The sequence below is a fragment of the Somniosus microcephalus genome, chromosome 2, assembly GCF_052327205.1.
Source record: "Somniosus microcephalus isolate GS21.2 chromosome 2, FLI_Smic_1.0, whole genome shotgun sequence".
In the NCBI taxonomy this organism is placed as follows: domain Eukaryota; kingdom Metazoa; phylum Chordata; class Chondrichthyes; order Squaliformes; family Somniosidae; genus Somniosus; species Somniosus microcephalus.
In genome coordinates, this window is record NC_140988.1 from 363,814,135 (window position 1) to 363,831,313 (window position 17,179).

The 17,179-nt window shown below is 47.2% G+C and overlaps 1 protein-coding gene across 1 annotated transcript in view; it reads left to right on the forward strand.

The window, feature by feature from the left end:
• Positions 1-17,179, forward strand: part of gfra4a (GDNF family receptor alpha 4a) — a 194,300-nt gene that overhangs the window by 161,467 nt on the left and 15,654 nt on the right. The window contains exons 5-7 of the mRNA XM_085975585.1: positions 3,423-3,532; positions 4,823-4,957; positions 6,722-6,885. Of these exons, the coding sequence (XP_085831711.1) occupies positions 3,423-3,532; positions 4,823-4,957; positions 6,722-6,885 (409 nt within the window). The remainder of the gene's footprint in view (positions 1-3,422; positions 3,533-4,822; positions 4,958-6,721; positions 6,886-17,179) is intronic.

Sequence of the window (17,179 nt, forward strand, 5' to 3'; positions counted from 1 at the left end):
TTAACTATTACAAGTGTGGGGTCTCATTCTTTCAGCTTTAATTGTTGTTGGAGTTTTTTTCTAATTAAATTAATTTTTTTTTAAACGTTTTTTCTTTTTTTTTTCTCTTTCTTAATCCAATCTTTTGTTTCCTCTCTTTATTTCACTTCCTGATTTGACATTGAATTCACTATTCTGACTTGCACTTCCTGGTTCAGACTGCGCTGTGCAATCCTCAATCCTTCAATCCGATTGGTTAAGGACATACACAGTTCCTTGCCCTGTTTTACACAGGTTCCAGATGCCCTGTAGAGGGCGCCGCGCTGTTTCCATCTCCCACTTACAGCCGTGCAAAAGCTCATGGTAATTAAATGGGCAAGGGCGAGTCTAACAGACGGCAGATGCTGTTCATTCGCCAGCTGCAATAACTTCTGGCCCATCCTCCTTCCTTGTCACGGCCGTGGCTCAGTCGTTAGCACTCTCGCCTCTTGATACAGAAGTTATCCAACTTCCGGATTTCCACGTTTAACTGCGGTCATGTGCGGTCACCGGAAGAAGCTGTCCAATTTCCATGTGAGCATTGTTAGCCTCACCGTTACTTTTACAGCAAAATCCGGCCCATTGTTCTTCTTCATCAAACGACTATTTCCCTTCTAAAGGAATTTATGAGGGGGAAATGTCCTTCTTCATTGTGTCTGAGGAACGCACATTTCCCAGGCTCAGTGTGAAGAGTAAACGGGGTTAGAGACCCATGCCATCAGGTCTCTGTCAAGGGATTTCTGGAGGTTCCTCGAATCCCCATAACTGGGCAGAAGAATGGTGGGGTGGGGTGGGGTGGGGGGGCGCTCTGGGCATTCAGCCTCACTTTCTTCTGTGTGTTTGCCTGTGGATCATCCAAATGGACCAGCGCCGTGGCTTGCACCAGGAAATTTGGGAACTGCAGCTGCTGAGCACCAGAGGAGAATTGGCCAACGGACTCTCCGCTACGTTCTCAATGCGTTAAAATCATGATTCACTGCGCTCTTTCCTACACCGACTCAGTTTCTTTTGCACAACCTCCGATCTGTGCAACTTCTTGTTTCTGTCAGTCTTCATTTACCCCTGCAATCTGCAGGTACTTGAGCTTGGAGGTCCCTAACCAGCAATTCCTGATTTACCTCGTTTCTTCTCCACCTTTTCAGTTTTAGTGGTATCCTGCACCATGTGGCTTAGCGCTCTGCCTTGGTTTTGCAATTTAAAGAGAAAGGAATAACTTCTCTGACTTGTTTCCTCAAATGAGAGATGGGCTACAAATGTGATCCTAGATTTTTTGGTTACTTACATAGAAACATAGAAGATAGGAGCAGGAGTAGGCCATTTGGCCCCTCGAGCCTGCTCCGCCATTTAATGAGATCATGGCTGATCATCCAAACTCAGTACCCTGTCCCTGCCTTCTCCCCATATCCCTTGATCCCTTTAGCCTTAAGAAATATATCTAACTCCTTCTTGAATATATTTAATGAATTGGCCTCAACTGTCTTCTGTGGTAGAGAATTCCACAGGTTCACCACTCTCTGGGTGAAGAAATTCCTCCTCATCTCTGTCCTAAATGGCTTACCCCTTATCTTTAGACTGTGACCCCTGTTCTGGACTCCTCCGCCATCGGGAACAGCCTTCCTGCATCTAGTCTGTCTAGTCCTGTTAGAATTTTATAAGTTTCAATGAGATCCCCTCTCATTCTTCTAAACTCTAGCGAATATAAGCCTAATCGACCCAATCTCTCTTCATATGTCATTCCTGCCATCCCAGGTATCAGTCTGGTGAATCTTCGCTGCACTCCCTCCATGGCAAGAACATCCTTCCTCAGATAAGGAGGATACTATTTGGAGATAACTAAACAATTCACAAAAATAAACCAGATTAACAATAGGGCTCATTATTGTCTCCAGGGTTGAGCACCCCCTAAAAAAGTAGTACTTATTACCTCGCGGAGAGAGGTTGGTATCATAGAGAGTGGGCCTGCTGATTGGATGGTTTGCCAGAAGGCTGGTGATACCTCAGTCTTCCCACCCACTTAGCAGAAGAACTTGAGTGGCTCATGAATGGGATGCACTTGGAGGTGGAGTTGACGATGCAAGAAGGCTAAGCACAGGCTTCCAGTTCCCCGTGGCAGTACCTTAATGTGGGCTTTGCTGCCATTATTAACGTGGGGAGGGAGAAGGATTGAAAGTTGGTCCGATTTTACAATCACCTCCAGATTGATTATCCTGAAGATCTTTACCACCAGTAGGATGATCAAGCTGATTCTTTCTGACTTACTTATTAGTAAATGGAGGAACTCATTGTCCCGTAATTTCCGATAGAAGGCTTCCTGCGTGTGGAGGCCTCCTATCAGGAAAAAATCCCGAGGTCTGGACACTTCCGCTCCTGGGCCTCTCCAGCCGAAATGCGCAGGGCCCACGTATCCCGGAGGCGCAGGCGGTTCGCAAGCGTCCCTGGGATCACGTGGGCCAGGCCAGCCAATAGGAGAATGAAATCTCCCTTCGTACTTTTGACAGATAGACCTGTCAAATATATGAATGAAGTTCACCCCAAAAAGACACTAAAATATTTTTAAAAATTTTTTTTTACAAAATCACATTTTTAAAATGAGTTAAAATTACATTTAAATTAAATATTTTAAACAAAAATTTAATTTTTTGAAAAAAAATCAAAGTTTTTTTACAGGGCTAAAAATAAACTTACCTTTTTTTAAAAGTATTTTTTAAATTATAAATGAGTGAAAAAAATTTTTAAACTTTTTTCAACTCTTATGCTGGGCTTTTGCCAGGCGTAAGATTTCTAAGGGTTTTCAGCGGACGGAGGTGCTGCAGAAAACGGAACTCTCCCCCCGCAGAGGCCCTTCTCCAGGGCAGGCGTCCGATCTGTCAAGAAGATTCTTGACAGATCGGAAATGCCGGTTTCAGGCATGCGAAGCTCGTACACACCCATAGGCATCGGAAAATATGGGCCAATTTATTAAAGGAAGTTTTTGCAGAACACCTATGATTTCCGAATGACGTTCAGCTCAGAGCTTCCTATCTTCCAACAATCTACAGGCTTTTAAAAACCAATTCTGACTCGTCTTTTCTCTTACGCTTGGTGATGTCTCACTAGGGGGCTCAACCCTTTAGAAACACAATTCCAGAATAATACTATTCGACAGTTGGCAACCGTACCCTATTCCGCAGTTCTGCGCTGTGGTCTGAGAATACAAATCGGGCTTCAGCAAGCATTTGTGTCACTTTTAATGATGTAAAAGAGAAGTATTTGTGATGGAAACATTCTAACTCTTGCCCTGATGTTGTGACAGATTATATCCCCTAGCATGGTGAAGAGGAAGGGTTCATTGTTTTACTTTCTCTTGGTTCAAAAGTCATGTAACCCCAATTTTTACTTTTCTCTTTCTTTATTCTCCCTGACAGATCGAGGCTAGCAGAGTTCCAAACGAGCTGTCAGCCTTCCACACAGTCTGTGAGTGGTTGTCTCAGGGAGAATTATGCTGCATGTCTGCTCTCATACACTGGGATTATAGGTAGGATCCAGGCTCCTTGCCTTTTATCTGCATTGTTACCTTAATCTTTGTTCTGAATTCTATGCTCATCAAGGTGAAGGACGATTGTGCTGGGGAATGGAACACATTTCCATTTCGGGCACTCATTGTCAGCACTAAACACTCCCCAGTGTTTGGCTATGTCATGGGTTAGATGCGGAGTAAAACACACTCTACCCTTCACCAACAATGTGAAGAGAGAACAGAAAGAACTTGCATTTATATAACGCTTTTCACGACCTCCAGACATCCCAAAGCGCTTTACAGCATATGAAGAACTTTTGAAGTGTAGTCACTGTTGCAATGTAGGAATTGGAGGTAGTCAATTTTGCGCACAGCAAGGGCCCACGAACAGCAATGTGATAATAGAAAGAAAGACTTGCATTTCTATAGCGCCTTTCATGACCTCAGGACATCCCAAAGCGCTTTACAGCCAGTGAATATTGTAATGTAGGAAGCGTGGCAGCCAATTGCGCACAACAAGCTCCCACAAACAGCAATGTGACAATGACCAGATAGTCTGTTTTTTAGTGATGTTAATTGAGGGATAAATATTGGCCCAAGACATCGGGGATAGCTCCCCCTGCTCTTCTTCGAAATAGTGCCGTGGGATCTTTTACATCCACCTGAGAGATCAGACAGGGCCTCGATTTAATGTCTCATCCGAAAGACGGCACCTCCGACAGTGCAGCACTCCCTCAGCACTGCACTGGAGCGTCAGCCTAGATTTTTGTGCTTAGTTCTCTGGAGTGGGACTTGAGCACCACAATCTTCTGACTCAGAGGCAAGAGTGCTACCCACTGAGCCACGGCCGACACTAATGATCAGATAATTTTTTTTAGTAATGTTGGTTGAGCCACGACAGACACTACATTACCAGTTGGATCCTGACCTCCCCTGCCGTGGACACAGGTTCACTTTTCAGCAGCAGTCACTGGACGTGACTCCTACTGATCATTTTTTGTCCCTCTCTAGCCCATGAACACTATGGCCAAGGCGATGAAATTACTCTTAATGCACGGAGAGGGCATTATTTCATCTCCTTTCTCCCCTTTTTTTAAAATACCCTTGCAGGAATGCACAACCTTGTGTGTTTTCAGCAGGTGTCTTGTAGCTAACACTGAACGAATCTGCAGTGATGCCGCTGAACCAATCAAAGGCTTAGGAGCTCAACTCTCACAGTAATCCTCACTCATGGGTCTCCCACAGATGTCCATCAACTCTTCCTCCATTGTGACGCTGTTAAGTTTGGCTCTTTATCTCTTTTATTAGGTACTGTCGTTACCCCAAACTACATCGACAATTCCAGCTCTAACGTAGCGCCCTGGTGCACCTGCAGTGGCAGCGGAAACCAGAGAGAGGACTGTGAGAGCTTCCTCAATCTCTTCACGGATAATATCTGCCTCAGTGAGTAAGGCCGCTTGTTTTGGGACGTAATTGCGACAATTCATTTATAGCCTAAAAGCAAAATCAAAGTCTGAAATAAAATCAGTCCTCACACTGGAGGATGGCTACACCAGAGGCACTGGGAGTGGAGGTCTGGGCTGGTGCTCTCCTATTGGTACGTGGCCCACGGGGTTTTCCGCACCCCTGAGATCTACCTGCCTTTCTTCTGCCACATTCCTAAGCCACGGCGACCCTCTTCGCTATGCGAGATTGTCACTGTCTCCCTCCCCCTCTGCTGTAACCATTTACACCTCGTCTGGACCCAGCTTTTTTTTTCTTTGCTTGCACTTTTATCACCTCCTTTTGCCTCGCACCATCATCACTTTAGTCATTTAATCACTCCTGCCCGCCACCCTATCACAGACCTTGACGTAAGAAAACTACTCGGCACTTGGTCTAAGCGTTAAACAAAGCTTTAATCAACTGTTTTTCATCATGGAGATCTAGTTGTGTCCTTCACTAGTTCCTGTTAAAGAATGTCCTAAGCAAGCTGGGCCCATGCCCGAGTATTTATACTCTCCCTGGACAGCGCCACCAGCAGGCCGCCCAGTATTACTTCATAAGTAATTTCCACAGGAATGACAAGATTCATGTCAGACCTTTCCCTTTTATTCTTTCCTGCCCCTTTTCCCTGGCTCTATACTTGAAAGACTTTCATTTATATAGTGCCTTTCATGACCTCAGGATGTCCCAAAGTGCTGAATGAAGTACTTTTGTCGTGTATTCACTGTAATGTAGGAAAAGCTGTTCATCGCCAGCATCTTCCAGTTCTGATGAAAAGTCATCAACCTGAAACGTTAACGCTTTCTCTCTCCACAGATGCAGCTGAGTATCTCCAGCATTTTCTGTTTCTATTAATGAATTTATTGATGGGGAAACGTTGTTTTTACAGTGTATGTGCTGCTGTCACTTGATAAGCTTTGGCCGTAGACGCAAGTCATGATGGCAAAAATGTCGCTTGAATCGCTGGCACCCAAAATCAGTGCAACAATGGGTTCTTCTGAACTGAAAACAGGCAATGCTGGAAACACTCAGCTGGTCAGGTGGCATCTGCAGAGAAACATATCGTGCGATTTCAAATTTGCACCAATGTGCACAAGTCCCACCTCCTGAACTTTCCCATGTGTGAGTATAAGAACGTAAGAAATAGGAGCAGGTGTAGGACATGCGGCCCCTCCAGCCTGCTCCGCCATTCAACAAGATCATGGCTGATCTTCGACCTCAACTGCACTTTCCCACCCGATCCCCATATCCCTTGATTCCCTCAGTGTCCAAAAATCTGTCGATCTCAGCCTTGAATATACTCAACGACTCAGCATCCACAGCCCTCTGGGGTAGAAAATTCCAAAGATTCACCACCCTCTGAGTGAAGAAATTCCTCCTCATCTTGGTACTTAAATGGCCGACCCCTTATCCTGAGACTGTGACCCCTGGTTCTAGACTCTCCAGCCAGGGGAAACACTCTCAGAATCTACCCTGTCAAACCCACAAAAAATGTTATGTTTTAATGAGGTCACCTCTCATTCGTCTAAACTCCAGAGAATATAGGCCCATTCTACTCAATTGTACGGTAATTGAGAAGTAGCGGGTGGGTTAAAACTGAAAATGCTGGATGACAGCATCTTCAGGAGAAAGATAGGTCAATGTTTCAAACAGGACCATGTATCAAGACTGAGGTCCTGTTCATCGTGGGTTTAAAGCTGTCTTACCTTCCTTTGTCTGCAGAGAATGCATTTCAAGCATTTGGAAATGGGACAGATCTTAACACAGGCTCCAGTGTTCAACAATCAACTCTCCCCACGTCGCAGACCTGGGCGGACAAACGCACAAATGACACGGATCCTTCACAGCAGGAAGAAAATGTGTTCAGTCCATCACTAACCACACAGGTAGGAATGGAAAGTAATGTAGAAGGGAAAGGTCCTCCTACCATGCAGCATTGTACTGAACCAGGTAGACCAGCAAGGTCCCAGTTTGATCCTTGCCAAAGTAGGTGATCTCAAACAGCAGCACCCCTGTGCTAGGGAGGTGAGATCCTTGCTGGACGGGGAACATGTACACGATGAGTGAGGACATGATTGGGCTCGGTTGTGATGCTGTCTGCGACTGAATAGCCACACCGGCTAGGCTCATACTTGAAGAACGGCTGCTGATTCATTCAACCATATAAGATTCTGACAGGGCTTGACGGGGTCGGTGCTGAGAGGTTGTTTCCCCTGGCTGGAGAGTCTCGAACTAGGGGGCATAGTCTCAGGATAAGGGGTCAGCCATTTAGGAATGATCTGAGGAGAAATTTCTTAACTGAAGAGGGTCAGGAATCTTTGGAATTCTCCACGCCAGAGGGCTGTGGATGCTCAGTCGTTGAGTATATTCAAGACTGAGATCGATAGATTTTTGGACTCTAGGGGAATCAAGGGATACGGGGATCGGGCGGGAAAGTGGAGTTCAGGTCAAAGATCAGCCATAATCTTACTGAATGGAGGAGCAGGCTCGAGGGGCCGTATGGCCTACTCCTATTTCTTAAGCTCTTACATGAGGTATCAGAAGGCTGTGAACAGCTCCTAACGCCCGGCTGGCCAGGGCTGCGTTGATCAGTCACCCGCTCAAGCATCCCTCATTCCAGCATGACTCAGGGCTCCTTTCTTCCAGCCACTTGTGTTAAGGAACTCTTTCAAGAGAATATATCGGTTATGTGAGGGGGATTTGGACATCTGACTGTTGTCAGAACAGTTGGGTGGTATTTATAAAGGCCCCATCTCTGGCACAGAGTTCAGGACTAGATTAAAGCAGTAGTGAAGCTCTTTCATAGGGCATGGCTTGTCAAGAAACTTGAACCCATTCTGGAAATAGTGTTGGCAGTCCCTTTGTGGATTTAATGGCCTGTCCTGGTGAGCTCTGTGGTACTGGTGTTAGGTAGTCCATGGCACACAATGCCAAACATTGGTTTTGACTCTCATGGCCTTAGGTTTTCTTCCCTTTGCAATGAAAGTGAAGGAATGTTGGGTATCCCTACAGCTTAAATTATAACCAGGTCATGGCAGATGGAATTCAATGTCTGCAAATGTGAGGTGGTATATTTTGGTTTAAAAAGAATAAAAGAATTATACTTCATATGGAGGAAGGCCGGGGGAATGTTGAAGTGCAGAGGTTCAGGTTTCCAAGACAATAAAAGTGGCACAACTCAATTGGATATGGCTATAAAAATACCCAATGGGTTATTGGGTTTTATGGCAAGAGGTATAGAATATAAATGGGCATCTATATAAAACCTTAGTAAAACCACAGTGGAATACTGTATTCAGTTTTAGGCTCCACATTATAGGAAGGATGTTAAGACAACAGAGAGGGTACGGTTCAGATTCATTAAGATGCTCTGTATGAGGAAATACAAATACATAGATAGACTTGTAAAATTGGGGCAGTTTTCATTACAGTAGGTATGGATGGTTTGATAGAGGTTGGGACAAAGTAGATGGAACCAGACAGTTTCCAGTGATTAAGGGGTTTAGAATTTTTTTTAATTCAGTCACGGGATGTGGGCGTCGCTGGCAAGGCCAGCATTTATTGCCCATCCCTAATTGCCCTTGAGAAGGTGGTGGTGAGCCGCCTTCTTGAACCATTTCAGTCGGTGTGGTGAAGGAACTCCCACAGTGCTGTTAGGTAGGGAGTTCCAGGATTTTGACCCAACGACGATGAAGGAACAGCAGTATTATTTCCAAGTCGGGATGGTGCGTGACTTAGAGGGGAACTTGGAGGTGGTGGTGTTCCCATGCGCCTGCTGCCCTTCTCCTTCTAGGCGGAAGAGGTCGCGGGTTTTGGAGGTGCTGTCAAAGAAGCCTTGGCGAGTTGCTGCAGTGCATCTTGTAGATGGTACACACTGCAGCCACGGTGCACCAGTGGTGGAGGGTGTGAATATTTAAGGTGGATGGGGTGCCAATCAAATGGGCTACTTTGTCCTGGATGGTGTTGAGCTTCTTGAGTGTTGTTGGAGCTGCACTCATCCAGGCAAGTGGAGAGTATTCCATCACACTCCTGACTTGTGCCTTGTAGATGTGGAAAGGCTTTGGAGAGTCAGGAGGTGAGACACTCGCCGCAGAATACCCAGCCTCTGAGTTGCTCTTGTAGCCACAGTATTTATGTGACTGGTCCAGTTGAGTTTCTGATCAATGGTGACCCCAGGATGTTGATGGTGGAGGATTCTATGATGGTAATGCCATTGAATATCAAGGGGCGCTAGTAAGACTCACTCTTGTCTTTTTTTATTTGTTCCTGGGATGTGAGCGTCGCTGGCAAAGCCAGCATTTATTGCCCGTTCCTACTTGCCCTTGAGATGGTGGTGGTGAGCCGCCTTCTTGAACCGCTGCAGTCCCTGTGGTGAAAGTACTCCCATAGTGCTGTTAGGGAGGGGGGTAGATGGCCATTACCTGGCACTTGTGTGGCGCGAATCTTACTTGCCACCTATCAGCCCAAGCTGGAATGTTGTCCAGGTCTTGCTGCATGCGGGCATGGACTGCTTCATTAGCAGAGGAGTTGTGAATGAGAGGACATATACAATTTAGGACAGAGAGCAGGAGAAACACTTTTACAGAGGGTTGCGATGCTGTGGAATATACTACCAGAGGTGGTGAGAGAAGCAGAGACCATGTCACCTATATGTTAGATAGGTGGTTGAAGGAAAGGGGAATAAAGGGATATGGGAATAGGGTGGGAATATCGGATGCGGATATTTGTTGGTGTGGAGGATAAACACCAATATGGACTGGTTGGGTGGAACAGCCTTTTTGTGTTATAATCGCTGTGTAATTCTATGTCCCACTGCAGTTTCAGTGTAACTCCCGGTCTTCATGTGCCATAAAGCCTACATTCAGGGTTGTTTCTGCCTGTCAGCTTTTGCTAGTTTTCCAGGTTGGCTTTTTTTTAAAAATTAATTTCTAACAAGGCTGCATTTATTGCCCACAAATCTAGTTCCTGGAGAAGGTGGTGGTGGTGGTGATGGTGGGCTTTTCCCTTGAACCACTGCATAGAAACATAGAAGATAGGAGCAGGAGTAGGCCATTCGGCCCCTCGAGCCTGCTCCGCCATTCAATGCGATCATGGCTGATCATCCAAACTCAGTACCCTGTCCCTGCTTTCTCCCCATACCCCTTGATCCCTTTAGCCTTAAGAAATATATCCAACTCCTTCTTGAATATATTTAATGAATTGGCCTCCACCGCCCTCTGTGGTAGAGAATTCCACAGGTTCACCACTCTCTGGGTGAAGAAATTCCTCCTCATCTCAGTCCTAACTGGCTTACCCCTTATCCTTAGACTGTGACCCCTGGTTCTGGACTCCCCAGCCATCGGGAACATCCTTCCTGCATCCAATCTGTCCAGTCCTGTTACAATTTTATAAGTTTTTGTGGTGATGCTGCTGCCACAGTGGTGTTAGGTAGGGAATTCCAGCGACGGTGAAGAAATGGCAATATATGTTCAAATCAGGATGGGATGCGACTTGAAGGGGATCTTGGAGGAAATGATGTTCCCGTGATATCTTGTCCTTCTGGGCGGTAGAGGTTGCAGGTGAAAGAAAGAAAAACTTGCATTTATATAGTGCCTTTCACGTCCACCGGATGACCCAAAGCGCTTTACAGCCAATGAAGTACTTTTGAAGTGTAGTCACTGTTGTAATGTAGGAAACACGGCAGCCAATTTGCGCACAGCAAGCTCCCACAAACAGCAATGTGATAATGACCAGATAATCTGTTTTGATTACAACAACTTGTATTTATATAGCATCTTTAACGTAGTAAAACGTCCCAAGGTGCTGCACGAGTGTTTTAAGACAAAAACATTTGACACCGAGCCACATAAGGATAAATTAGGGCAGGTGACCAAAAGCTTGGTCAAAGCGGTAGGTTTTAAGGAGCGTCTTAAAGGAGGAAAGAGAGGTAGCGAGGCGGAGCGGTTTAGGCAGGGAATTCCAGAGCTTAGGGCCTAGGCATCAGAAGGCACGGCCACCAAAGGTTGACCAATTATAATCAGGGATGCTCAAGAGAGCAGAATTAGAGGAGCGCAGATATCTCGGTTGTGGGGCTGAAGATTACAGAGATAGGGAGGGACGAGGCCATGGAGGGATTTGAAAACAAGGATGAGAATTTTGAAAATGAGGCACTGCTTAACCGGGAGCCAATGTAGGTCAGCGAGCACACGAACTAGACTTGGTGCTAGTTAGGACACAGGCAGCCGAGTTTTGAATGACCTCAAGTTTACGTAGGGTGGAATGTGGGAGGCCGGCCAGGAGTGCGTTGGAATAGTCAAGTGTAGAGGTAACAAAGACATGGATGAGGGTTTCAGCAGCGGATGAGATGAGGCAAGGGCAGAGACGGGTGATGTTACGGAGGTGAAAGTAGGCGGTCTTTGTTATGCTGCGGATGTGGTCAGAAGCTCATTTCAAGGTCAAACATAACACCAAGGTTGCGAACAGTGTAGTTCAGCCTCAGGCAGATGTTAGGGAGAGGGATGGAGTCAGTGGCTAGGGAACGGAGTTTGTGGCGGGGACCGAAAACAATGGCTTCGGTCTTCCCAATATTCAATTGGAGAAAATTTTTGCTCATCCAGAACTGTATGTCGGACAAGCAGTCTGACAATTTAGACACCGTGGATTGAGGGGTAAGTATTGGCCAAAACACTGGGGATAATGCCCCTGCTCCTCTTCGAAATAGTACCATGGGATCTTTTACGTCCACCCGAGAGAGCAGACAGGGCCTCGGTTTAATATCTCATCCAAAAGACGGCACCTCCAACACTTCAGCACTCCCTCAGTACTGGAGTGTCAGCCTAGATTTTTGTGCTCAGCATAGAAAAATAGCAGCAGGAGCAGGCCATTCGGCCATTCAAGCCTGCTCCGCCATTCAATAGGATCATGTCTGATCCTGTCTCTGGAGGTAGACATGAACCCACAAACTTCTGATTCAGAGGCGAGAGTGGTATCCACTGAGCCACAGCTGACACTTAGAGGGAGGGAGTTGCTGCCAAAGTAACCTCGGTGAGTTGCTGCAGTGTGTCCTGTAGATTCTGCATACTGCAGCCACACTGCATGAATTACACTGTCGCTGCAGATGGACAACTAAAAATGAATCATAGAAACATAGAAGATAGGAGCAGGAGTAGGCCATTCGGCCCCTCGAGCCTGCTCCGCCATTCAATGTGATCATGGCTGATCATCCAAATTCAGTACCCCGTCCCAGCTTTCTCCCCATACCCCTTGATCCCTTTAGCCTTAAGAAATATATCCAACTCCTTCTTGAACATATTTAATGAATTGGCCTCTACTGCCTTCTGTGGTAGAGAATTCCACAGGTTCACCACTCTCTGGGTGAAGAAATTCCTCCTCATTTCTGTCCTAAATGGCATACCCTTTATCCTTAGACTGTGACCCCTGGTTCTGGACTCCCCGACCATCGGGAACATCCTTCCTGCATCTAGTCTGTCCAGTCCTGTCAGAATTTTATAAGTTTCAATGAGATCCCCTCTCATTCTTCTAAACTCCAGCGAGTACAAGCCCAATCGACCCAATCTCTCCTCATACGTCATTCCTGCCATCCCAGGTATCAGCCTGGTGAATCTTCGCTGAACTCCTTCCATGGCAAGAACATCCTTCCTCAGATAAGGCGACCAAAACCGCACACAATACTCAAGATGTGGTCTCACCAAGGCCCTGTACAACTGCAGCAAAACATTCTTGTTCCTGTACTCAAAGCCTCTCGCTACGAAGGCCAACATACCATTTGCCTTCTTAACCGCCTGCTGCACCTGCATGCTTACCTTCAGCGACTGTTGCACAAGGACACCCAGGTCTCGTTGCACTTCCCCTTCGCCCAATCTATTGCCATTCAGATAATAATCTGCCTTCCTGTTTTTGCCACCAAAGTGGATAACCTCACATTTATCCACGTTATATTGCATCTGCTATGCTTCTGCCCAATCACCCAACCTGTCCAAGTCATCCTGGAGTTTCTCGGCATCCTCCTCGCAGCACACACGCCCACCCAGCTTTGTGTCGTCTGCAAATTTGGAGATATTACATCTAGTTCCCTCGTCTAGATCATTAATATATATTGTGAATAGCTGGGTTCCCTCGTTGATGTGCCTCAATAATTCCGAGACTCGAAGTTAGCAGAACAAAAACAAGGCTTTTATTAACTTAGAAAGTAACACGTAAGAGAGAGAGAGGTCTTCCTTCTGGAGACTGAGGCCAGACTGAAGCTAGCTTACAAACGGGGCCAGGTATGGGCGGAGCCCTACACACAGCACATTCCAGTACACAATACAATGAGGTCTGGGGGAAGGGAAATGACACTGAAACCGATCTCAGTCACAGGCAGTGGTGAATGGAATATTTCATCACACTCATCTAGATCATTAATATATATTGTGAATAGCTGGGGCCCAAGGACCGATCCCTGCGGTACCCCACTAGTCACTGCCTGCCACTCAGAAAAAGACCCGTTTATTCCAACTCTTTGCTTTCTGCCTGCCAACCAGTTTTCTATCCAAGTCAATACCTTGCCCCCAATCCCATGTGCCTTAACTTTACACGCTAACCTCTTATGCGGGACCTTATCGAAAGCCTTCTGAAAGTCCAAATATACCACATCCACTGGTTCTCCCTTATCTATTTTACCAGTTACATCCTCAAAAAATTCCAGATTAGTCAATCACGATTTACCTTTTGTAAATCCATGTTGACTTTGTCCGATCCTGTCACTGTTTTCCAAGTGCTCAGCTATTACATCCTTTATAATGGACTCTAGCATTTTCCCCACTACCGACGTCAGGCTTACCGGTCTATAATTCCCCGCTTTTTCTCTACCACCTTTTTTGAATAGTGGGGTAACATTAGCTACCCTCCAATCCATGGGTACTGTTCCAGAGTCTATCGAGTTCTGGAAGATGACCAGCAATACATCTACTATTTCTAGGGTCACTTCCTTAAGTACCCTAGGATGTAGATTATCAGGCCCTGGGGATTTATCGTCCTTCAGTCCCATCAATTTCCTTAACGCCATTTCCTTACAAATACTGATTTCTTTCAGTTCCTCCCCTTCATCAGACCCTATGTTCCCCGACATCTCTGGGAGGTTATTTGTGTCCTCCTTTGTGAAGACAGAACCAAAATATGTATTTAATTGGTCTGCCATTTCTTTGTTACCCATTATAAATTCCCCTGATTCTGACTGCAAGGGACCTACATTTGACTTCACCAATCTTTTTCTCTTCACACATCTATAAAAGCTTTTAGTCAGTTTTTATGTTCCCTGCAAGCTTACTCTCATTCTATTTTCCCCTTCTTAATTAATCCCTTTGTCCTCCTTTGTTGAATCCTAAACTTTTTCCCAATCCTCAGGTTTACTGCTTTTTCTGGCCAATTTATATGTCTTCTCCTTGGACCTTATGCTATCCCTAATTTCCCTTGTTAGCCACAGTTGAGTCACCTTTTTTGTTTTATTTTTATGCCAAACTGGGATGAACAATTTCTGTAGTTCATCCATGCAGTCTTTGAATGTTTGCCATTGCCTATCCACCGTCAACACTTTGAGTGACATTCCCCAATCAATCCTACCCAACTCACGCCTCAGACCATCAGTTTCCTCTATTTAAATTCAGGACCCTAGTCTCCGAGTCAACTACTTCATTCTCCATCTTAATGAAGAATTCTATCATATTATGATCGCTCCGACCCAAGGGGCCTTGTACAACAAGATTGCTAATTAATTCTTTCTCGTTACATAATACCCAGTCTAAGATGGCCTGATCTCTGGTTGGTTCCTCGACATATTGGTCCAGGAAACCATCCCGTAAACACTCCAGGAATTCCTCCTCCACACTATTGTTACTAATTTGGTTAGCCCAATCTATATGTAGATTAAAGTCACCCATGATTACTTTAGTTGGTGTCATAGTTGGTGTCCTTAATCTGCTCCCAGCTTTTCAAGCTAAATGAATATTGGCTCCCAAGATTACATGGTCCCATGTTCGTGTTTTGGGAAGTGAAGCCCCAAATCATGTACTTATTCCTTATTTCTGATGCAGGGCTGGCTGACTATCCTGCCTGTAGTGGCCAATCAATACTGCCACTATTCTGGTGTCGTGTATGTAGTGAATGCCTTGAATTGTGTCAGATCAGTCTGAAAGTTAATTTCCTTCCTTTGCGTTTCCCTACATTACAAGTAACTACACTTCAAAAGTACTGTATCTAGGTGTGAGATTTTCGGTCATAGGTTGCCTTTATTTCCAACACCAGATCTCTGATTGGTCACCTTGAAGGCAACACCTGATTTCTGATTGGTCCCTTTGGTGGACATGACACACCCAGCAGTTTCTCTGGAATGTGTAATCCAATCCTGCCTGCCTAATTAATCAATTAGTTTGCAAAGTGTAATTCGCACCATTCTGCCTGCCAGGCTCCAGACAGAGCAGAGCTCACAGAACAGACAGGGCTCACCATCACGGGTTAGGACCTTCTCCCACCCCCCCGACAAACAAAGTTCCTGCCCCCTTCCCCCAACAAGTTTCTGATCTTCTCCCCCCTCACCGAGTTCCTGACCTTGTTTCCCACCTCCCCAAGGTTCCTGATCTTCTCCCTCTGCCCAAGTTCCTACCCCCCAGGTTCCTGACCTTACCCCTACCCCCTCCATAGATGAGGTATTGTGTGTGGATCACGGATTGTTAACAGGTTTATTGGATATGAAGTGAATAGTGACGGTGTCATAACTTCCAGATTTCGTTCAGTCCAATGATGTCACTTGCCAAACACGCACCGAGCTTTCCGAGAAATCAACCAGGTCTAAGGAGAGGAGAGGAGAGGGAGAATGTGGTGTGAGTGTAAAGAGGGGTGGGGTTGTTTGAATGTGATCTGTCTTACCATCTGGATCACGTTCTCATTCCTCATTTCCCACCCGCTCGCTCTCCCTCCGCGGCCCCCCCCCCCCACCAAGACCTGGATTACGTTCTTCCCCCATCCCTACTGTGCACCCCAAATTCCTGACCTCTTCTCTCCTCCACTCCTCTCTCCCCTCATCCCCCCTCCAGTTCACTTTTTCCCCCTCCAATCCTCTCTTTTGCCCCCTCCAATTCCTTCTCCCAATCCTCCGATACTTTCTTCCCCTCCCCTTCCAATTCCCTCTTCCCCCCTCTTGCCCTCCGATTCCCCCTCTCTACCCCCTCCGATTCCCTCCTCCCGATTCTCTCTTCCCCTCCGATTCCTTCTCTCCCCTCCGATTCCCCCTCTCCCCCCTCTCCGATTCCCCCTCTCCCCCCCTCCGATTCCCCCTCTCCCCCCCTCCGATTCCCTCTCCCCCCCTCCGATTCCCTCTCTCTCTCCCCCCCTCCTATTCCCTCTCTCTCTCCCCCCCTCCGATTCCCTCTCCCCCCTCCCCCTCCGATTCCCTCTCTCCCCCCTCCGATTCCCTCTCCCCCCCCGATTCCCTCTCTCTCCCCCCTCCGATTCCCTCTCCCCTCCGATTCCCTCTCTCCCCCCCTCCGATTCCCTCTCCCCCCCCCGATTCCCTCTCTCCCCTCCGATTCCCCCTCTCCCCCCTCTCCGATTCCCCCTCTCCCCCCCTCCGATTCCCCCTCTCCCCCCCTCCGATTCCCTCTCCCCCCCTCCGATTCCCTCTCTCTCTCCCCCCCTCCGATTCCCTCTCTCTCTCCCCCCCCCTCCGATTCCCTCTCTCTCCCCCCCTCCGATTCCCTCTCCCCCCTCCCCCTCCGATTCCCTCCGATTCCCTCTCCCCCCTCCGATTCCCTCTCCCCCCCCGATTCCCTCTCTCTCCCCCCTCCGATTCCCTCTCCCCTCCGATTCCCTCTCCCCCCTCCCCCTCCGATTCCCTCCGATTCCCTCTCCCCCCTCCGATTCCCTCTCCCCTCCGATTCCCTCTCTCCCCCCCTCCGATTCCCTCTCCCCCCCCCCGATTCCCTCTCTCCCCTCCGATTCCCTCTCTCCCCTCCGATTCCCTCTCTCTGATTCCCCCCTCCCCCCCTCCGATTCCCTCTCTCCCCCCCCTCCGATTCCCTCTCTCCACCCCCTCCGATTCCCTCCCTCTCTCCCCCCCCCCCGATTCCCTCTCTCTCTCTCTCCCCCCCCCGATTCCCTCTCTCTCTCTCCCCCCCCCCGATTCCCTCTCTCCCCCCGCCGATTCCC